The sequence below is a fragment of the Eleutherodactylus coqui genome, chromosome 6, assembly GCF_035609145.1.
Source record: "Eleutherodactylus coqui strain aEleCoq1 chromosome 6, aEleCoq1.hap1, whole genome shotgun sequence".
Classification (NCBI taxonomy): Eukaryota; Metazoa; Chordata; class Amphibia; order Anura; family Eleutherodactylidae; genus Eleutherodactylus; species Eleutherodactylus coqui.
The window spans coordinates 116960153-116982923 of record NC_089842.1 but is presented as its reverse complement, the minus strand read 5'-3'; the positions used below and the strand labels follow the sequence as shown (position 1 = coordinate 116982923).

The window sequence follows — 22771 nt, the reverse complement described above, 5'->3', positions numbered from 1 at the left end:
CGCGTGCGGCCTGACCCGATTGGCCTCGTTCAGCAGTAATGCCCACATGCGTCCTCACACCATGGCCCTCGTTCAGCAGTAATGCCCGCGTGCGGCCTGACACGATGGGCCTCGTTCAGCAGTAATGCCGCGTGCGGCCTGAGCCGATTGGCCTCGTTCAGCAGTAATGCCAGCATGTGTCCTGACACCATGGCTCTCGTTCAGCAGTAATGCCCGCGTGCGGCCTGTCACGATGGGCCTCGTTCAGCAGTAATGCCCGCGTGCGGCCTGACCCGATTGGCCTCGTTCAGCAGTAATGCCCACATGTGTCCTCACACCATGGCCCTCGTTCAGCAGTAATGCCCGCGTGCGGCCTGACACCATGGGCCTCCTTCAGCAGTAATGCCCGCGTGCGGCCTGACACCATGGGCCTCCTTCAGCAGTAATGCCCGCGTGCGGCCTGACACCATGGGCCTCCTTCAGCAGTAATGCCCGCGTGCGGCCTGACACCATGGGCCTCCTTCAGCAGTAATGCCCGCGTGCGGCCTGACACCATGGGCCTCCTTCAGCAGTAATGCCCGCGTGCGGCCTGACACCATGGGCCTCCTTCAGCAGTAATGCCCGCGTGCGGCCTGACACCATGGGCCTCCTTCAGCAGTAATGCCCGCGTGCGGCCTGACACCATGGGCCTCCTTCAGCAGTAATGCCCGCGTGCGGCCTGACACCATGGGCCTCCTTCAGCAGTAATGCCCGCGTGCGGCCTGACACCATGGGCCTCCTTCAGCAGTAATGCCCGCGTGCGGCCTGACACCATGGGCCTCCTTCAGCAGTAATGCCCGCGTGCGGCCTGACACCATGGGCCTCCTTCAGCAGTAATGCCCGCGTGCGGCCTGACACCATGGGCCTCCTTCAGCAGTAATGCCCGCGTGCGGCCTGACACCATGGGCCTCCTTCAGCAGTAATGCCCGCGTGCGGCCTGACACCATGGGCCTCCTTCAGCAGTAATGCCCGCGTGCGGCCTGACACCATGGGCCGCCTCCAGCAGTAATGCCCGCGTGCGGCCTGACACCATGGGCCGCCTCCAGCAGTAATGCCCACGTGTGGCCTGACACCATGGGCCTCCTTCAGCACACATGCCCTTGTTGCCCATAACAACCACAGCAGGTTCAGAAATGAGAGCTATGCTGTGATTGGGTGCCATGTATAACAAAGACGCTTTCTCCTTTACACAGTCTTGATAAATGAGGTTAAGTCCAGCATATGTAGTTCCCCCGTAAAACTCTTTTTCCAAACTGACTCTCCCCCTCCCCCCTCATAAAAAAAAATACATTACACGCCTATGTAGCAAACGCCTTACGTGCCCCTACCAACATGGCTGCCGCATTCTACCCCCACGTTTCACGTCGTATCCCAGAGTTCCTCGCAGCTCCTCTGAAGTCTCGGTGGCAAGATGGCTGCGCCCGCTGCAGGCGTGATGGACGACATGGAGAAATCGGGAGCCAGCAAGGGAACCGAAGAGCAGTCGCTGGAGCCCATCCCCGGCTTCCCCGACACCGAGGCGTTTGTCAAGGTGATGTATTAGGAGGAGTCTGTGCCGTGAAGGGCCCAGGCGCTGTGCATTATGGGCAACACAGTTTTGATCTGATTATATAGATGTGTCTGTCCGCATTAACCGCTCCAGAGCACAACTCCATCTACTAATAATCCACAGTTATATGGGCTGGTTACGGTCACGTGACTCTGGGAGCTTCCCTGCTGCGTCCGTTGATTTCTATGGTAGCCACAGTTGTCTCCCCTCAGCAGACTCCGTTAGCGCTCCGCGTCTTATGTGTGCACTGCACGGGCGTGTGATACAGTGAATGGAGCCAATGCAAGTCAATGGGCTTACATAGCTCCATGCACAGCGGCGTGCGGACACTGCGTGTTGATAAACCGCGGCGCGCTCTATTTCTCTGCGTATGATACGCTGTCCGTACGTAATGAACCGCAAAGTGAATCCCCGCTTTAATCCAGCTGTGTGTGATGCCGGCCGCCGCATGTCTGTCTAATCCCACAATTTTCCAAGGACTTGCTATTGCCTCCAGGCCCGTCCATTAAATAGGTTGTACCACAACTGTGGGTTGTCCCCTCTTACCGCCGAGACCCCCATGCCCCACTCTGTGGGCGAGGATGTGCGGTCACCACTCCATTCATTCCACCTAGTCCTCGGGTGTCTCTGCAGTCCCTTGTGACCAGCGCCCCATCTGGTCTCCTCCCCGCAGTGAGAAGACCTCCATTCTCGGGATCTACGGACGGGTCACCAAGTTTTCCCCTGCTCTGTGACTAGCAGGTCACTGTGGTACAACTATTTCGTGCCCCAGGATGTACGTTTACGTCCTGGACGTGTGACGGTTTTGTGGAGCAGGACGCTCTCTATACGGGGCGGGCGCCGATTGTCTGACCGCTGACAAATGCCTGCAGCAGCTGTGATCAGTGTGAACATTGGTCCTGGCCGTTAACCCTGTAAATGCCTCCATTGGTATTGTAGGGTCCCAAAACCCCCGATAACATCGCAAGGGGCTGTTTGGTTGCCATGGCAGCCTGGGGTCTTCTGAAGGTCCTCAGGACTGCCATGGCTAATTGCCTATAAGGCCATGCCAGTAGTGTGGATTTTTACAGTCTGTAAGAACGCAATGTAATGCAGTACTATGGTATTACATTATACTGTATGAGTGACCAATGGGGACTTTATAAAAAGAAAAGTGTAGAAATGAGTTAAAAAAGAAACATTTTGTCAAATATTAGAAAAAATAAAATGTTGGAAAAGTTATTTTCTAATACTTGTAAGTAAAAAACAAAACATGAACCTATCTGGTATCGTTACGTCCGTAGAAGTAACACGTTATTTATCCCGCATGGTAAACGTCATCGGAAAGAAAAATGCAGAAGGCCAGCAGTGTGTATTCTAGGCCAGAGCTGCATTCACCACTCTTAAAGGGTTGTTCCATCTCAGCCTATTATGGCCGCAGTTGGAATATTCCTGTGTAAGGGGCAGCTATGGTAGTCAGGGTTTACGGAAAAACATGCCACAGCAAGCTACGCTGTGTCCGTAACTCCAGCCAACCCAGGCCAATGCCTACAACCAGAAGTAGAGCGCTAGGACCCCTTCAGTCAGCGAATTGAAGCAGAAGTCGGACCCTAACCAAGCTAACTTCAGAGAAAGCCAGCATTATCAAAGTCCCAGAAAACCCCTCTATGGCTTCAGAGCTGAAATCTCTTTTTAAGGTCAAGTTTAGCTGGCCGTAATTCACGGCATGCCGCCCACAAGAGGCACGGCACGCAGCAAGCACATGGCGTACTTGCTGTGCGCTGCCCATTGCTATGTGCTCTCTTGGTGTGTACGGGCACATAACACGAGCCAAAATAGAACCTGCTGCGATTTTAAATTTGTGTGAGCAACAACATGGCCGCCTTTGGGAGATTGGTATAGCATATTCTGCACGGAATATGGTATACCAACGCAGTCATGTGAGCCCAGCCTTAGTTTGTAGTTACATGGGCGATGCGAGTTTCACCTCAGTTTCTCGTACGCACCTCGCACTGCACAGCACACGGACGCACCATCTGCGTACTCTGCGAGGTGCGGGACTCCACATGTTGTATGTCCTCTTACTGTGCAAGACTAGATCAGTCCAAGTGAAAAAAATGGCTTATGTCCGTGTACCGTTCAATGACGGTTCTTTACTCGGGAGTTCTGTCTAAATCACGTTGACCGGAACTTGCACAAATTTCTCGGTCGTGTAAATACCGCCTCAGTTGAAGTTCGAAAATGGCGAGGAATTGAAGCACCAAGTACAATGAAATGTTGCAGAACTTTTCGTAATGCAAGGGGTATACACTGATCAGGTCTAATATTACATAGGTCCCCCTTGTAATATTACATAGGTCCCCCTTGTAATATTACATAGGTCTCCCACATTCTTGCAGTGTGCAGCTGCATTATCCGTGCCATGAGACATGTACTTGGTTTATACACAGCTTAAGTAGGTGGTATATATCTAAGTAACATCCACATGAATGCCATCAGCCAAGACCTCCCAGCACTGGCAGTGTTGCACTGGCTGTTCTTCTTGCCATAGTGCATCCTGGTGCCATCACTTGCCCAGGTAAGTGACAGACGCATCTAGCCGTCCACATCATGTAAGACAGAAAACCTGATTCATCAACCCAAGCCACCTTCTGGTGCTTACAAGCCCTTTGTAGGTACTTTCAGTGGTGGACAGGGGGCAGCATAGAGACTCTGATCAGTCTGTAGCTATGCAGCTCCAAGGCCAGCATCACACGGGTGTACATGGGTGCGCAATAGGCAGGGAATTAACTTCAATGGATTCTCTCACATTTCTGAATTCTGTGTGTGCATTTTAGTTAAACGAAAAAAAAAATTAGAACATGTTCTATTTTTCTGCTGAGCTTCCATGACCCTGTCATTGGTCCACTAGTAGTCCTTCCTTGGACCACTCTTGGTGATACTGTCCACCCCGCAGGACCTCCTGTGACCCAGTCATCTAGCCATCACAATTTGGTTCTTGTCAAAATCTGCTGTACATCTTAATAGCTCTTACAAGTAATAAAAGGAACCCAGCCCACACTATTAGATTATATGTGGCATAGAGAGCGGCACATGCCACCGGTGTTCAGAGATTAGTAGAGGCTCCTGGTGCCAGGCTCACCCTTCAGTCCCTGTGCTGGCATCATATAGTTACTTCTAGCATTGGACGCTTGTTCCTGTAAGTGAAGTCTCACGCCTCGTTGTCCTCCTGTTGCAGTACGCTCTTGGAACAGTCGTCGGAGCCACAAAAGCCTCCACCGGACTCCCGCAGTGTGGGGATGAGTACGACTTCTACCGCAGCTTTCCGGGTTTCCGGGCCTTTTGTGACGCACAGGACAATCATCTGCTACACTGGTAAGACAGCGGGTGACTAACCTGAGTAGCGCCATATAAAGTGATACCGCTAGGAATTGTTCCAAGCAGTGCATGCAGATTATAAGTTACACTATGCAACTTTCCTTGTCTTTCAGTTCTTACCATTTAAGATCTCTGCTTGCTGTCAGAGAATGAGAACGTTTTGTGTTTGCATTCAGAGGATGAAATCCTATGCTGACCCAATACTTCTCTGCTGTGGGTTTGCTACAGTTCAGCTAATCCTCTATGGAGTTATCTGCCTGCTGCATTTTTTCGTGGCGGTATCCCGATTTTGTGGCACTACGGGATTTTCAGGGGGGAGGAGAAGGCTTGAACTATAAGCCAGTCAATGTGATGTCTGTGATTGGTTCATCGAGTGCTGCAGTGATTGGCTGAGCCGCTGCGCTTGAGAGCCAATCGGAACCAGCGCTTCTTGGAGGCAGGATTTTTGAACCCCCCCCCCCCCCCCTCCTCGGCCAGGAAGCACTGGCTGAAGACTACAGACAAGTGCCACGGAACTGCCAGAGGAGAAGTGCAGCGGAGCGGACAGCGCCTGTTAAGTAATGTATTGTTTTTTGGTCTTTTCTATGCAGCCAGGGCTTATTTTAGGGACAAACAGTAGGACTTCCTACTGTAAAAGTTGCACCGCATGAAAACCGCAATTTCGTGCGATGCAACACAAAGGAAGGCTCCATAGGGAAACGGGCTACAAAATATTCAGAATGCCACAATTTTTTTTCTCTCGTAATTTAGCAGCCTACAAAACATTGCTAAAGTGAAGGAACCCATAGGAAAGCATGGGCTTTACATGCGTGCAATTTGTAACACTGTCGCATTGCCAGAAAATCACCCATGTGAAAGCGGCCTCAGACTGATACTTTGTTGTGAATTATCAGGGTTTGGGATACATTTCTCTTATTGATGTTCTGAGTTTACAGAATTTTGTTTGGACTGTAAACAATTTATAGAAAAGCTTTCAACTCTGAGAAGAATTGGGTCAGGATGAGTTTTCAGCCTCAGAATGTAAACAATTATTCTTTCAGTAAGCAGAGGTCTTGAAAATGGTGGGGAATAGCTAAAATGTATAAGTTACAACTTTTATGTTCTCTCCGTAGTATGAGCCGGATTATGCAGTATCATGGCTGCCGCAGTCATCTTAAAGATCGCAGCAAAGTCACCGCGCTGGAGGATAAATTTGATTTGCTGGTGGATGCCAATGACGCTGTGCTGGAAAGAGTGGTAAGTTCTGCTGTCCTCGAGGTCCGGATTATTGATGAAGTCTAGAGAAGAAGAATCACTGTTGCTATAAAGTTACTAGAATTAAAGGAGCCTTTCATTACAGGGCATTTTACTTGATGAGGCATCAGGCGTCCACCGGAATCAGGAGCCCATTCTCCCTGCCGGACTGCAGGCTCCGAAGACTATCATCTCCAGCTGGAATCGGAAGGTGGGAAATTGATGAGGCTTGAAGTCTCCTCCACCTTATTACAGCTTCTCCTGAGTCCTGTTCTTCTTCTCACCTTTAGTTTAATGACTTGTGGTTTATAATTGTTCTTCTTGCAGTAAAGAGAATCGGCTCTTAGCATAGTGACTTTTTCTGAACTAGCAAACCTGCAATGAAAAGTAGTTGCTTGTCTTAGCCGCATTCTGCATTAGTCTGGAACAAATCTAGAGCTATTGATCATAGCTGTGCTGTAATTGAACAGTGCTGCTGTGTAAAGCATGGTTAAAAGACAAAGCAGCAGCCTGAGCCTCTGATGAGATTGTAAGCGGATTTTAGATTACATCCAGCTCCAATAGACGGTGCAGTTAAGCTGGAGTCACTGATCCGTAGCTGTGCTAAGACTGAAGAATAAGTAGCTGGTCATTTGATAAGTCTGAGTCGCTGTTTGAATTTTGCACTTCACATTTTAACAATTCTACTTGTTCTGTATTTATAGGGCAGCGACTTATCTAAGAAAGGCAAAGCGGAGACGTTCCGACTGCTGCATGCCAAGAACATCCCCAGGCCACAGCTCCGATTCAGACAGAAGATTGATAATTCCAACACCCCATTCGTCCCAAAAATCTTTGTAAAACCCAATGCTCAGAAGCCATTGCCAGAAGGTGAATTTAAAGGGCACTTCCTAAGGCCACATGCACACGGGCGGGTCTGATTCCACATGCGGAATATGGCCCTGGTAGCAGCGGTTTCCGCATGTACCTGCTTTCTTTTTCTTCTATCTGTACTGCAGATGGTCCACACGACTCGCAATTTGTCATGTGCAGTACAGATTTTTTTTAAACTCTTGCTTTCCCCGTGGAATCCGTGGCCCATCTGTAATGTCAATTGTGGACGGGCTGCAAGTCAGGCGGCTTTCATTGACTTCCATGGAATTCATCTGTGCGGACACTGCAGGAAAATGGAGCATGCTGCGATTTTTCATCCACGAGCGGAAACTGCAATTGGATTCCACTCATGTGCATGAAGAATCACTTTTACATAGCATGCTACTGGCGGTATTTGCTGCAAAATCCAGAGGCGGACGCCCACTGCGGATTCCACAATGCAAATCCGCCTTTGTGCATTCATTCTAAAAGTGTCAGGAACTAGTGTAAAATGCTGTTTGTAGGATAGCAAGAAAGTGGGGCCAATGGAAGGTAGTTTACACGTGACTGCACAGGGTTTGCTTGTAGAATGTAATCCTAGAGACAGTTCTGCATAATAGCTGTAGGAACAAAATAGGATATTGTTAATCTCAATTTCCTTCTCATCATGGTCCTAGTGCTTCAGAACAGGCGGGACAAGCAACAGCGTCCTGAAGACTTGGACGTCCCTCCTGCTCTTGCAGACTTCATCCATCAGCAGAGAATGAAGCAAAATGAGGAAGACATGTAAGTTATAAGACTCTTGAGCTGAGTGGTCTCTTATATCACCGACATCTGTAGCTGGTTTTTACGCATTACAGCATTTACCATCACTTCTGCTCTGTGGTTGGTACATTGCCTTCTTATTTCTCTTGTGTATTTGTATTAGGTTCTTGCATCCTTATCAGTATGAGCTGGATCACTTTGTTTGTCTCGAGTCATCTCTAGAAATGCCAGAAATCAAGGTGAGTGCAGTGTGGTCTGGGAGATCTGTAGTACGGCTAGGCATATGCGATATGATAGTCTTGCTACCAAAGACGAGATAGGCCGCCTGCAGACGGCCGGGTTGGATCCGGCTGCGAGAATTCTCGCAGCGGGACCCGACCTGAGCCTCTGCAGAGAGCAGTGTGGCACTTACCCGCTCCCGCATCTCTGGCTCTTTTTTTTTTTTTTTTTATTCTTTATTTATCACCATTTTCAACTTAGTTAATCATACATTTGTAAATTATCTTCTGAGTAAACTGTTTACACGATAATGGGTATAACAACATAACATTAAGGTAATTTCCTTATTTTCCTGTCGTAACTTTGTCTATTAACGTTTAAATGAGCATTCAACTTTCTAGTCTAATTACGGACATGGGGGGGGGGGGGGACACTAATGCCCTCCTTTAGTCCGTGATGGGCCTATTGTCCTAACTAAAATCAACATATTCTTCTTACTTACTGACGAGACACATTAGGGAAGCGTACATCCGTTTGGTCTGCCTGTGGAGTATGATGGAGGTGGGGAGAGAGAGAGAGAAACAGAGAGAGAAAAGCAGAGGAGAGAGAAACAGGGGGAAGAAAGAACGAGAAGAGAGGGGGAAAAAAAAAAGAAAAAAAAAACCACACGGGGGGGGTGTAGGGTAGGGCAATGAGATTCCTCGGGCCTTATGGATTAATCAGGGATTTGAATTCACCTGAGTCACGGAACTGTATCCAGTGGTACCATGTTTTCCGGAACCTTTCTTGTGTACCTTTTAGCGAGGCTGTAAGGTCCTCCATCTCCATAATCTGGTCAATTGTGTTGAACCACATTGTTATCGTGGGTGAGGACGTTTGTCTCCAGAGCCTCGGGATGCACGATCTCGCTGCGCCCACCATGAAGCATACCATAGATTTTTTGTATGTGGTCAGGGGAATATCGCAGTGATGCAGGAGGAAGAAAGCTGGTGTTTTTGGCAGCGGGTAGTGTGTAAACTTGGAGGTGATCCGCCACACCTCTGACCAAAAGTTGGTAAGCTCCGCACACTCCCAGAAAATATGCAGCAAGGTCCCTTGTTCTGTTCCGCATCTCCAACACAGGGGGGAGACCGCAGGGAATATCTTGTGTAGTTTGGAGGGCACCCTGTACCATCTAGAGAGGACCTTGTAACCAGACTCCTGTACTTTACTTGATATGGAGGAGTGATGTGTAATAGTGAATATTTTTTCTTTTTCCTCCTGTGTCAGTGTCATCTTGAGATCTTCTTCCCATCTTTTTATGTATCCTAGCGGCTGGTTTTCATTTTGTGAATTAAGTATGTTATAAACCCTGGACAAGGTATGTCTGGTTGGGCCCTCTCCGCTACACATTATTTCAAATTGTGTTTTTGGTCTTGCGAATGTGTTGGGTCTAGGGAGTGATAGAAGAAAATGCCTTAGTTGGATTGTTTGCCACAGTGATATTGAGTTTGGTTCTGTTATTCCTCTCAGCGTGTTTACTGATAGCCATTGGCCCTCTTGTAGGAAGTGTTCCGCTCGGGATCTACCTCCTGCTATCCAGTTTCGGAAGGCTTTGTTCTCGTTCCCTGGCGGAAACGCTGTGTTGCCTAGGATTGGGTACATGGGGGATGGTTTAGGGGAGATGTCTGCGTTGGTGCTTATTTTGTTTATTATGCTCATTGTCGGGCCAATTGTAGGGTGTTTCGTGTAGTCCATTGATGCTTGTCCCTGTGTCCACGTGAGGGCTGTCAGTGGCATTTGTACAAATGATTGTTCGATTTCCACCCATAGCTTAAGGTCAGAGTGTCTGTGCCAATCTACTGTTCGTACCAAATGTGCCGCTTGGTAGTATTTCAGGAAGTTTGGTAGTCCCATACCTCCTTCTTTTTTGGGCTTGGACAGGGTGCTCCTCGCTATGCGAGCGGGCTTGCCTGCCAATATAAAATCTCTGGCTCTTTCATGTGCCGGCGCATGCGCAGAGCAGACCCGGCGGCCCAGGTGTGATGTTTCTGTGCAGGTCTCAGATTTTTTTTTTTTGTTGTTGTTTAATCATTGAATACAATTCACCTTTCTAATGTAAACCTTATTTCTGTTTGTAGATCTTCAGTTTTAGAAGTGCAGCCAGCAGTGTAAAGTATAGCACTTTCATTTTGGTTGCCAGGGCTTTGTCAAGGGTTGTGTATTAATCTTTCGTCTGACCCTTGATCCTGTAATATTGCGTAGTTTAGAAAGTGTGTAAATGCAACCAGAATCAAAACCACCCTACTTTACACTGCTGGTTACAGTTTGTGCATAATTCTAATCCCTACATGCTGTCTGCCTCCAGCCCTTCCTTCCCCTGAACGATGTCCCCTGTCACTTCATCACCACGCTAGATGATCTGGTGCAACTGAATGAGAAGTTGCTGCAGTGCTCGGAGTTTGCTGTAGATCTGGAGGTGAGGGGAGCCTGTGGGTTTTGTTTTAAGGCTTCACTGAATATTCGGAGGGTCATTCCATATTCTTCTTTCCACAGCATCACTCGTACAGAAGTTTCCTGGGTCTCACCTGCCTCATGCAGATCTCCACCCACACTGACGACTACATCATTGACGTTCTGGAGCTCCGCAGTGACCTGTTTATACTGAACGAGAGCTTCACACACCCAGCTATCGTCAAGGTCAGACAGCTACCTCTAAAAGCTCTTTTACATAGCCCAATTATTGGGAACAGAGACTTTCTTTCAAACCTTCACTTGCCGAACAAACATGCGTTATGAAAGAACCGACAATCTCTAGCAAACGAGCGATAGATTGTTCGCCAGCTGATCGTTGATTTTCAGCAATCTCAACACTTTCATGATCAAGGGTGATTGATGCTCCTGTGTCCAGCTCACATTCTGCACTTCCAGTATTCCCACTTCCAAAAAATGATAACTCTTATTTTCCGAGTGAGATAGCAACATGAGGGCTTGTTTTTGGCAGAACGAGTTCTGTTTCTCAGTGGCATCCTTGTAATGTATTTCTAAGTGCAGTGAAGCTGGAATGAAAACCACAATTGCACTATATTTTTATTGCATTCATGGTGCCGTAAAAATGACACACTGTCTTTATTCTGTGGGTTAGTACCAGTACAGCGATGCCATATTAATATAGTTAATTTTTTAAAAATAAAATTTACTTTAACTTTTCTTATTCCCCACAGGGGAATTGAACTTGTGATGGTTTGATCGCTTATAGATTATAATGCAATGCTATGGTATTGCATTATACAGTCTTTTTAAAAGGCTGCCTATTAAAGACATGCAACAGGCAAATGACCATGGTGGCCCTGGGGGGTTCAGGAGTCCCCAGGCTGTTGTAATATCCATATTGCAACTTTGTTAACTTATCGTGGGAGAGACGTGCGGGACATTTACATGGCGATCGGCAGATGTAATTGCCACTGTCAGAGCTTACAGCGGCATTTAAAGGGTTAACGGACATTATCGGAGTTCTCTCTGATTGCAGTTGTTGCGGGCTGTTGTCAGCTGTCAGACAGCCGATGCCCGTCTTGTGTTGCGTGGGTTCGGTTCCCGAGCAAGCTGTAAACACAGCATTTAGGACGGAAATATCTGTATGTGTGCCACAAGAGGGTTAAAATGCTTGTTGATCAGCTGTATATCTTCCCATGTGATCATCAAGATGTACCGCTGGGCAATTGGGACTAGTGATCTTACTAATGATTGGTCAGTCCCATGGCGGTGCTTCTCGGCCTGTGTAAACCAAAAGGAAACAAGCGCCAATCAACGTGCTTATGAATTGGCACTCGTTTACATCAAGCCGAGAGTCGGCTCATGTAAAAGGCCCAGAAGTTCCATATCCTATTGTTGTAAGAAAAATTAAGTTGTTAGAGGTGCACTTGGTAATAAGCTTTCTGTTTCCACTGACAACCAGCAGAATAGTGAGTGCAGCTCTGGAGTATAATACAGGCCATAACTCAAGATCACTACAGGATAAGTAAAGTATGTACACATTGACTTCACTAGCAGAATTGTGAGTGTAGCTCTGGAGTATATTACAGAATGTAACTCAGGATGATTATAAGTTAATTTAAGTTAAATGTTGAAAGTTTATTTATTTTTTTTCCTTAATTCTATAAATCTCTAGGTTTTCCATGGTGCAGATTCAGACATTGAGTGGCTCCAGAAGGACTTTGGCGTGTACGTTGTCAACATGTTTGATACCCATCAAGCATCTCGTCTGCTCAACTTGGGGAGGAACTCTCTGGACCACCTTCTCCGACTCTACTGCAATGTGGAGTCTGATAAGAAGTACCAGCTCGCCGACTGGAGGATCCGGTAAGTAAGAGCCTTGTGTGCCCCCTGCCTAATCTGTGAAGAGGCCATGTGATCATAATGAGCTGTATGTGATTAACAGACCGCTACCAGAGGAAATGCTCCAGTACGCCAGAGCCGATACCCACTACCTGCTGTATATCTATGCCAAGATGAGGGCTGAGCTGCTGAATCTTGCCAATGGTCAGCAGAACCTTCTTCACTCAGTCTGGCAGAGGAGCAAAGAGATCTGTCTGAAGGTGAGTAAATGTTATCTGATGATGTAGAGCGTTACATCTATGTAGTGGTGGTACTACAGGATGACTGTTCATGAGGGGCTGTATAATAGTGGTTCTTGTTCTGTATGAAGTTTCTTTCTGTTCTCATTCCACAGAGATTTATGAAGCCGATCTTTACAGAGGAGTCCTACCTTGAGCTGTACCAAAAGTTAAAGAAACATCTTAACACACAGCAGTTGGCTGCCTTCCGCCTTCTCTTTGCCTGGAGAGACAAGATGGCGCGACAGGAGGATGAAAGCACGGGGTAAGAATGCCAATATGATCATAGGACCTTGTCCTATTGTTTGACAAAGTTCTGCATTTAACCCTCACTGCTTCCTTTCACATTGCAGTTATGTCCTACCCAACCACATGTTAATGAAGATCTCCGAGGAACTTCCCAAGTAAGTGCCGACTATTGAAGTTGAGACCGTATCACACAGCTGAGTAGTTTACAGAACTGTGCTTTATATGTATGGTCTAAGGGGCCGGAATAACTCCATCACTGGAATTGCCTCTTTTTATTTTAGGGAACCCCAGGGGATAATTGCCTGTTGTAACCCGGTTCCTCCTCTTGTAAGACAACAGATTAACGAATTGTCTCTTCTCATCCAGAAAGCTCGGGAGAAGAAATTAATGAAGGTATAGTGGATAGAGATTTGCCCCAGGAATCTATGTAATTTTCGCTCAACTTATGTCTATGAAAGTTCTTAATGTTGGCTACTGAAGGCTGCGTAAGCAACTCTGATTACAAGACATCGTAAAGAATCTCTGAACGCTTTAGGAAAAGCTGTGATGTTTTTCTATGATGTATTTTCTGTGTTTACTGTTCCTTTAAGGTGTCTGGCATAGGAAATTTTGGGGGGTATTTTTGCAAAAATTGGGACTTTTTAAAGTGTGTTGTTTTTTTTTAATGTGGCTTCCATGGCGGCGCAAATTTACTATGATTTGTGCTTAACAGACGGAATTTGTAATATACATCGACACCAGCCTCTAGTTGACGTAGATTTCACTGACCATTCATGTGAAGGCGACCAGAAATGCGCATAACTTGTTAATTTATAAATTGGGGTAATTTCACCCCAGCGCAGACCATATCAAGACAAGTGTAGATAAATTTGCCCCATTATGTTCTGGCTGCCTGTAGCCACCATTAGAGGGTGCTCAAGAGCTTACAGTAGTATTGAATAATACGGTAAGCTACTCCTGTTGGTGGCATATCAGCATGGTAAATACTGGAGATAGATTTTAAATGGGTTGTCTGATTAGAGGGTTGCTGACCACTGAGACCCCCACTGATTGAAAGGGTTTCTGAGTGTACTTGAATGGAGTGGTGGTCACGTGTGTGCACATTACTGCTCAATGCATTCCAATGGGACCCCCTGAAATAGCTGAGTGCTTGTACTTTGCTATCTCCGGCAGACCCGTAAAGATTATTAGAGCAGTAGTGCACATGCATGACCATCAATCCACTTGTTAGCGGACACCTGGGAGCCCCACTCTTGTGATCATTGGGGGTCCCAGGGGTCAGACTTCTCCCGGCCTGTGGTGGACTCATGTAATCTGTGCACTTCATGGGCGCCTGTTTAATGCAGCAAATCTCCTGTAGATGAGTTCGTTAAGGGTGGACAATCTCATGTTGCTTAGATTTGGACTTGAATGTAGTCATTCTCTGATCTCTTCTCCCCTCTTCTTGTTCTGTATAGTCAGAAACAAACTCAGCCAAAAAGAAGGGCCCCATGCCAAACCCTCAGGTATGATGAATATTTGTGTTCGGTGATTGTCATCCACTAATGACCAGCAGTCAGTAACTACCTGTCTTTACTCTCACAGAAAATGGAGAATTACTTGTTTGGTCCTCATGATTTATCAAAAACTCCTATGGGTCAGCTTCTCCTGGCTGGAGCAGGTAAGGGACTTGTATTTTTTTGGGTTGTGCCGTGTTACCCATTGATGGCTTGGTTCAAATCACTCTTACCCGTATCTTGTCCCTTGGTCATATTATTCTACTAGAGGCCACCGTGCTGCTGCTATAGCTCTCATTATTGCTATAATTTCCTCTGTATGGATTAGCATGGTCCACCACACTATCCTACATAGCGAGAATGCAAAAGTATGCAGACACACAAAAGGCCTATGCCCGATGAATGAGATGTATTGGCCAAGAGCCCAATGCCCCTTGCCAGAACTGTAGACGTCCTCAGCAGCTCGTCCGCGCTCTGTTTACACTGCACAATTCTTGTTAAGAATCGTGCAGTTCTCTCTTTCACTAATTGGTTTCCTATGTAAAACACTGACCGAACGATAACCTCACGATTCTCATTCGTCGCCTATATTTAAACTGAATGATTATTGTTCAGTCTTGCTCTTTTGAACAATTTTCCGAACGCTAATCGTTCAGTGTAAATGCAGCTTTAGACCTAATATTGTTTGCATCAAAGTTTGTGAACCCTCTAACTTTATCTCCTTTGGTCCAGCTGTAGAGATTTCCACAGGCAGTCTGTTTAAAGATGAGGATCCTACACCTCCAACACCACACAGCCCTGTCGCCGTGCGTACCAAGGCCACGATCGCGGTCTTCAATGTAAGTGACACATACAATGCAGGAGTGAATACGATTTTTAGCAGCTTGAAAGAGGGACGTTTTGAGGTTTTGTGTTTTTTTTTTTTTCTGTTAAAAGGAACACTGAGCAGGCGTGGTGCTGGCTGGGACCCTTTCTCCCAAATGGACATATAATTACATCCTACCATTGCTTTTCAATTGCAGTGGTAATGCCACAATAGGACAACATCCTGCTACAGTGGTTGCAATTTGAATTGCCTCTGATCCAGGAAGTTTAACCCTTCATATAACACTTTCAATAACGACCACGGTATCTGAAGAGTTTGACAGAGGGAGGGGAACTTGTGATGGGTTGTCAAGGCCACCAGGTCTACTAGAGACATCGCGTAATAGTTTGTTAAGACAAAACTCCAGAGCATGAAGCCACGAACAAGTTGGATTCTGCGAGTGTATAGCCACAGCGAGAGACCTACATATGACCACCTAAGCAAATTGCGTATGGTCGAGTATGCGTACGATTTTCCGCACAGATGTACAGCGTATCGTCCGTGCAGAAGTACATCTGCAAGTGGGGAATGACATTGTAAAGTCGACCAACCCCCTGGAAGCACCCTTCTATCGCTCAGGCGACATTGTCTTGTGCTGTCGTGGTGAGATGTTCTGAGAGCCTACAGAACGGGATACTGCTCTGCTGGTTTATACTACTTTTTTTTAAAAGGGGTATAAACCACTTTCAGAAAACAAAGCACTTATTCTTGTGGAGGAAGAGTCCAGGAAGAACAAGCAGAGGTTGCAGTCAGCAATCTGGATGGTGTGTTGCTTCCCAGACTCCATCCTGCATTGTCTGCCCACAGATTCCTGCTTTCCTTATTTAATTTGTATCTAGTCTCCTAACAACGTCCGTACGAATCCGCATCCATACGCAATGTAATTGTATATGCATTGCATTTTGAACACATCCATAGAGATCAATGGAGCTCATACGCACGGAATCTATGGTAGAGCATTCTGCCATTTTTCTTCTGTTCGTGGAATCTGCAATTTCTACCTGCAAGTGTGAGCAAACCGGCGAAAGTCAATGCGTTTGAATGCCCACGTATTACCGATTATCATATGCGCGGATGGCGATCGCGGAATCTGCAATTCAAATCCATCCGTGCGAGACCAGCCTTATAAAAGCAATCAAATAATCTACAGCTGCTTCTCCTCTTGTGCCACCAAAAATAAGGTCAAATTATTTTAATAAAAGATAAGTGACCGATACAAAACATAACACCTTATTTAAACAAGTCACTCTTGTCATTGCCAAAAAACTAAAACCCTTCCCACATAATATAAGCAGTCTTACAACTTATTGACCGGAAAATACATTTATTTATTTTATTTTTAATCTTGCTTCAAGGAGAAAAATCAAAGAGAAATGTACCATCTTCTTACAGCCCACAGTAGATGTACTGCCGGCTGTGTCGTACAGTGCGCTGGATGTAGTTAATTGATTGGAATAAAACCTGGTGCATTTTGAGGAGCAGATTACTTCCCCTTTAAGTCCTAGGTGATTTGTTCTTCCCCTAGGACCCCGAAGAAGATGAGAATGAGAAGACGGGACTCTCTCAGTCCGAGCAGAAGGCTAGAAATATAATGGAGTCCTTTGACAACCCATTCCGCATGGTGAGATGTTTAAGCCTTTCGAGGGCTCCTCCTGATTGGCAATCGCTGCCTAATGAAAGGTTTTGCAGCTTTCTACTTTTGTATTTTTAGGTTCTCAGCATTTTCACTATCTTATTTGCCGTCACTGAATATTCACGTTTACATCTAGATGTTGAAAACCTCTGATGATCATGTCCAAGTGATGGAGGTCCATCAGTGTATCTGTTAGATCTTGATGATGAGGAATTGCACCATTGTTATACTGCAAAGCTGCAGAACCTCTCTATATAAAGCTTGTAGATGGAGTCTGAACAATAAGTAGTTTATTTGGGTTTATTGATGAAGCTTAAAGGGGTTGTCCCGCGCCGAAACGTTTTTTTTTTTTTTTTTCAATAGCCCCCCCCGTTCGGCGCGAGACAAACCCGATGCAGGGGTTAAAAAAGAAAACCGGATAGTGCTTACCTGAATCCCCGCGCTCCGGTGACTTCTTACTTACCTGGTGAAGATGGCCGCCGGGATCTTCACCCTCGGTGGACCGCAGGTCTTCTGTGCGGTCCATTGTCGATTCCAGCCTCCTGATTGGCTGGAATCGGCACGTGACGGGGCGGAGCTACGAGGAGCCGCTCTCCGGCACGAGCAGCCCCATTTAGAAAAGAAGACCGGACTGTGCAAGCGCGTCTAATCGGGCGATTAGCCGCTGAAGATTAGACGGCACCATGGAGACGAGGACGCTAGCAACGGAACAGGTAAGTGAATAACTTCTGTATGGCTCATAATTAATGCACAATGTATATTACAAAGTGCATTAATATGGCCATACAGAAGTGTATAACCCCACTTGCTGCCGCGGGACAACCCCTTTAATTATTTTTCCTTGTCAAAATTTCTGCTTGCCACCGGCGAATGAAGACTCTGGTTTACATCTCGCAGCTGAAATCCAGTCCAACTAACACAGATACGGGGTTTATAACAAGTCATGCGTCTCTATTAGTAGAGATGGATCTGTGCAGGTTTTTGGCCTCTGGTTTCCTCTATTCAATGATTGCAAACAAAATGGAAAAGTTTCAGAGTTTCATTACAGAATGATTGATTTGTATTGTATAAAATTGGAAGATCTGTCTCTCCTTGTTGAATGAATGTATATTAAGCGTTAACTCCTTCATCTCCAGTTCCTTCCAACTGACATCCGGGGAGCTCATGCCTCTCAAGCAGCAAAGGTGGACCCGAATACAAAGATGTTTGAGGTGAGCAATGTGGCAAGTCCCATGTAGAGTCTCCATCTGTGGGCCGCAGGACTGAACAACCTCATCCTCTTCCTTGTAGATCAGTAAACGCTGGACGTTGGTGAGCATCGCACAGCAGGAACGGGAGGCAAAGGCCAAGGAGGAGGCCAGGCAGAAGAGGCAGGCTGACAAAGGTGCTCCGTGCCTGCTTGTCTACAGGGGACATTAATCACAGCAGTCGCAGAGTTTCCTTCATCATCTCTTGTTTTCTTACAGCTGCTCGAGAAAAAGCCACGTTGGAATTTAAAAGAAACGCAGCAAATCTGAAGTCTGTGAAGGAACAAGCGATGGTGAGTGACTTCTGGGAATAGCGCACATACATATACATACACATATATAGGTACAACAGAATAGTAACCTAGAAAAGGTAAGTTTGAAGGGTCCTATTTGTATGTGGTGAGGAGTGTTTTGGTATACACTTAGGCTGCCTGTCGACGACCGAGGCGGAATATCGCTAGCAATATTCCACCGCAGGGGAGTACTGACAGATCTCCGCGATGAGTCTATCTAATAGGCTCACTATGGAAAATCACAGCATGCTGCGATTTCAATCCCGCGAGTTGAGAATCTCTAGGATTCTCCGCTCCTGGACATCCAGCTGCACTTTCCATAGTTGGCCTATGGAAAGCGTTCACTGCATAACCCATGTCCCGATTATTGCTGCAGTTAACGCAGTGACGTATTGCCCGTGGAGAGGCAGCCTTAGACCCTTCCTTACCAAACTATTATAGAATGCTATAAATAAATATATAATGACCAGTCAACTTGGAGAGTTTTCCAGGGCTATAATACTTATCACTATATCAGATTGGTGGGGGTGTGACACCAGACAGCCCCCACCCCCTCCACCTCTACCGATGAGCTCTTTGCAGGAACCACTGTGTACAGGAACTAGCAGAGCTTTGTAAACTATGTAGTATAATATAATGGTATTGCAGCTCTCTTCCATTCACTTAAATGAGACTGAGCTTGCAGCACCATTGCATGAGTATTATAATCTTGATAAACCACTTTCATCAGTTGAGTTGCTGGACTGATTTACAGCCTGTATTATACTCCGAAGCTGCATTTGTTTTCTGATGGTGGAGTTATTGGGCGTCTCTTATCAAAACCCTCTAATTGTAAGACTATTCTTATTGCCCATTGCAACCAATCAGAGCTCCGCTTTCAGTTCTGAAACTGCTGTGCTAGAATGAAAACTGAACTGTGATTGATTGCTGTGGGCAACAAGGACAGTCTTACTGTTAAACATTTTGGTAAATGAAGCCATTGTACATACTTTACACTAGTAGCGTGCCTATTGACAAGTTTGTTGACCATTTCCAATGATGACCACCAGCATTATGACTGTAGCTATGAAGCATAATGCATTCTGTAACTCGGTAGCTTGTGAGCCACAGGTTGGGGACTGCTGCCGTAGGTTATAAACTAGTGGGAGCTCCTCTACTGCGTTTTGTAACTTCCTGACCATCTATTTATTGCACTAGTTGTGTAGATGTGAATATGAATATGGTGCTAAGATTAGTAGTTTTCTTTTGACGTCTCTTTATTCTTCAACAGGAAGAAGCAAGCAAGAAGCGTGAACGTGTGTCTAGTGAATCGGGGGTTGAGACCCCCAAAGCAGAGAAGAAACGTGCCAAAAATTCAGAAGTAGCCACAGAGCCAACAGTTGAGGCTCCATTTATACCCTTTGACTACAGCAAATCGAACTTCAAAGTATTTGCAGGTATGTGCAGCAGCATGTGGTGTGAAGTCTGAGGATGAGACTGTTGTCCCTTGTGGACCTCACAATGACCACTAAGCTTCGTCACACTTTCCACCTGCATTCAGTAATTGATTTGATGCCATCTTATGCCCGCAGGGTCAGCTCTGACCTGCAGCACTATCGTACTATTTATTTACATCTTCACTGAATGTCTTAATCTCCTCCTACAGGCAGCAGCAATCTGAAGAGCGAGTCTGACTTCAACCCCAATAAGCAAACGCCGCAAGGGAAGGTAAGATCTGCTCTTCATTCCAGCAAAGGTTCTGTCATGTATTCAGTTTCTTCTGTCATTGGCCATAGACCTGGTGAGAAAACTGATATTGTAATATACCAAGTGCAAAGGTGCAGGACCATGAAGCACGGAATTATTTTCTTTGGATCTGTGCCCCCTCAGGCCCTGCATCCGTTTTCGCTTATGCTGAGAACATACAGAAACATTTACAATAAAGTCTATTAGTCCATCCTCTTAGGGTCTGCATGAATAGTATGGATGAGCAGGAGTTTACCACATATTTTGGCACTTAAGGACCAAGCACGGTAAGTATACGGAGCTTGGTCCTGGGCTTTAGGCCTCTTTCACACGGGCTACAAAATCATTGCTACAAAACGCATGTATATGAAGCTCATGGGTTCTTTCAGGCTACAAAACATCAGTCATCTGAAAGAACCCATTGGAAACCATGGGCTTCACATACATGCGTTTTGTAGCAATGATTTTATAGCCTGTGTGAAACAGGCCTTAATCCTGTCTGATGGCAAAAATACAGCACAGGATTAAAACCTCTGCTCCTGCAATCAAACAGAAGCAGGTCAGGTTGTCAGATGTTAGTCACAATTGAGAACCTGGAGTAAAAGGGAGATGCGGTTTTTAACCACTTCTCCTTTCCTGGGTACATAGCACTCAATGAGGAGAGATGCAGGGTCCTAGCAGAACCTGATCAGCTCTGTTAGTGACTATGGTCACTAAAAGGGGATGATTTTCCCTGTAATTGGAACTCCTATAAATGCTCCAGCTACAGTAGAAAAGTGTGAAATTAAATTAAAAAAAGACCATGTGAATGAACCCCAGAAATCGTACATGACATCATTGGTGTCATAGATGTTGAAAGCAAAAAAAAAAAGGTTATAAAAATAAGTTAAAAAAAAATTACAGAATAAAATAAAAATATTTTACATAAAAAAAGAAAATGACCCAAAGCCGAAGCCAATCAAAACCATTGCCATATACATTGTAATCCAAAACTGTATATCTTATATATCAAAACGTCCGAAACAACATTTTTACCTCTACCCTCCTAAAAACGGGGAAAAAGTCAATGAAAAATTACCTTAAAAAATACCCTTATCTCATGGAAAAAAATGCAGCAGAAAATAATTTTGGTAGCTGAAGGAAAAACAAATGGGGCAGTAAAAGCACCACATGAGTAAAATCCCTAAAAAGTGTCTGGTCCTTTTAGGACCGAAATACCCTGGTCCTTGGCAGGTTGTTTTTTTTTTGTTTGTTTTTTTTTTCCCTTGGCTACACAACGCTGGCAATAAAACACCAATGTGGGGAACAAACAAATGCAGTCAGATTGTGGAGCCCCAGCAGGTGAGAACTGCTGTAAACCTGCCAAGGAAGGAGGTACTAGTCCTCAGGATTATTGGGTGCACCTCGCTCGTACAGCAGCACCTATTGTAAGAACACAGTTTTGGCTTGAAAGGTACAACATTTTTTTCTTTTTTTCCTCCTTTTACATTTCAAAACCCACAACTTTATTTCACCATTGACAGCCACCTCAGGGTGGTGTTTTTTTTTAAATCCCCTTTTCTTTAAGTTTTTTTTTTTTTTTTTTTTATAGAAGTGAAGAGACCGAAATGCAAAGTTGGTTAGTCACCGGATTGTCCTCCTGTGTTTTGTCCAGCATGTCAGAACTGACATTTCTTCTATTTTTTTTTCTTAAGCAGAAACATCCCTCAAAGAAAGCTCACCAGGCGATGGGAGGCAAGGGCATGTCCTTCTTCGGGGGAAAATCAGACAGGTATGGAACATGATGTTAGAGGTCAGAATAAACCAGCAGGTGTCAAGCTCCTGCTAGAAACTAGATGGGAGGGGCATTATAAGAAAGTGTCATCTCTGGTAGTGTTCTCGGCACTATTGATTGGTACCTGATAGCGCTCTGCTCATGTGCTAGATGCCAGGCTCATTATTTAGCCACATCCACACCCAAACTCTGGGTCTGGGAGCCGTATACTGGAAGCTTAAATCCTTTATTGGCATTGTTGATTATTTCTTCCAGTATCTTATTTAAAGGGGTTTTCCAAGTTCTTTTTTTTTTTTTTTTTATATAGTTTTGGGGACCTGTGCCCAAAACTATATAAAGTGAATAAACTTGCTGTGGTGCTGGACCGCCGCTTTGACATCTAACAGGTGATCCCATCAGGCGAGAAGACCCATTAATGTCCCGTAGGCCTGTCATGTGGGTCTCTAATGTAGCAGCCCCAAGGCAGCTTTATAGGATGTGACTGATGACATCCCTGCCAGCATGCAATCGGCTACAGCGGTCACATGTGCAAACAACCCATGTGACCACTGCAGCCGTAAAAGCAAACGGAAGACCAGAACAGCAGAGGGAAACTGGGTACGTATGGGGTCTTTTTTTTTTCTTAATTTTGTTCTTTCTCCCACTGCCACCAGTTTTTAATTTGGAGAACCTCTTTAACAAATACATTTTTCATGTGGTATAGTTTATATCGAGATTCCCCTATATAACTTCTCATTTTATGTTTTTCATTTAGGGGCTTCAAACACAGTTGGCCCAAGAGATAACAAGATCCATGAAGAGGAAGTCATGTAGAAATATGCCCATCTTCACCATCTGTTGTCTTTTATTGTTATTAAATCTTTTAATTACTGAAGGAATCTTTGTTATTCGTTATTGCTTTTGC

At 45.5% G+C, this 22771-nt stretch overlaps 1 protein-coding gene across 2 annotated transcripts; it reads left to right on the top strand.

Moving 5' to 3' along the window:
- Positions 1-1411: 1411 nt before the first annotated feature.
- Positions 1412-22741, top strand: EXOSC10 (exosome component 10). 2 transcript variants are annotated; one of them, XM_066607444.1, is made up of 25 exons: positions 1412-1549; positions 4785-4921; positions 6037-6160; positions 6264-6368; positions 6862-7027; positions 7687-7795; positions 7938-8013; positions 10341-10451; positions 10529-10672; positions 12141-12331; positions 12411-12567; positions 12702-12850; positions 12939-12989; positions 13116-13227; positions 14292-14339; positions 14419-14494; positions 15063-15169; positions 16721-16816; positions 17965-18039; positions 18119-18212; positions 18295-18368; positions 19639-19804; positions 20014-20075; positions 21791-21864; positions 22622-22741. In XM_066607444.1, exons 1-25 carry the CDS (start codon positions 1430-1432, stop codon positions 22650-22652), a joined length of 2655 nt encoding a protein of 884 aa, XP_066463541.1. In that variant the 5' UTR covers positions 1412-1429; the 3' UTR covers positions 22653-22741. The 2 variants fall into 2 exon arrangements, with proteins under 2 accessions (XP_066463541.1, XP_066463539.1); XM_066607442.1 differs by having other exon boundaries at positions 21788-21864.
- The last annotated feature ends 30 nt before the right edge of the window (positions 22742-22771 follow it).

Excerpts from the sequence above, each read along its gene's own strand:
- EXOSC10 (XM_066607442.1), top strand. The coding sequence starts at position 1,430 with ATGGCTGCGCCCGCTGCAGGCGTGATGGACGACATGGAGAAATCGGGA. Across the intron at positions 6,161-6,263 it reads ACGCTGTGCTGGAAAGAGTG|GGCATTTTACTTGATGAGGC; the intron begins GTAAGTTCTGCT and ends CTTTCATTACAG. Across the intron at positions 14,340-14,418 it reads GCCCCATGCCAAACCCTCAG|AAAATGGAGAATTACTTGTT; the intron begins GTATGATGAATA and ends TTACTCTCACAG.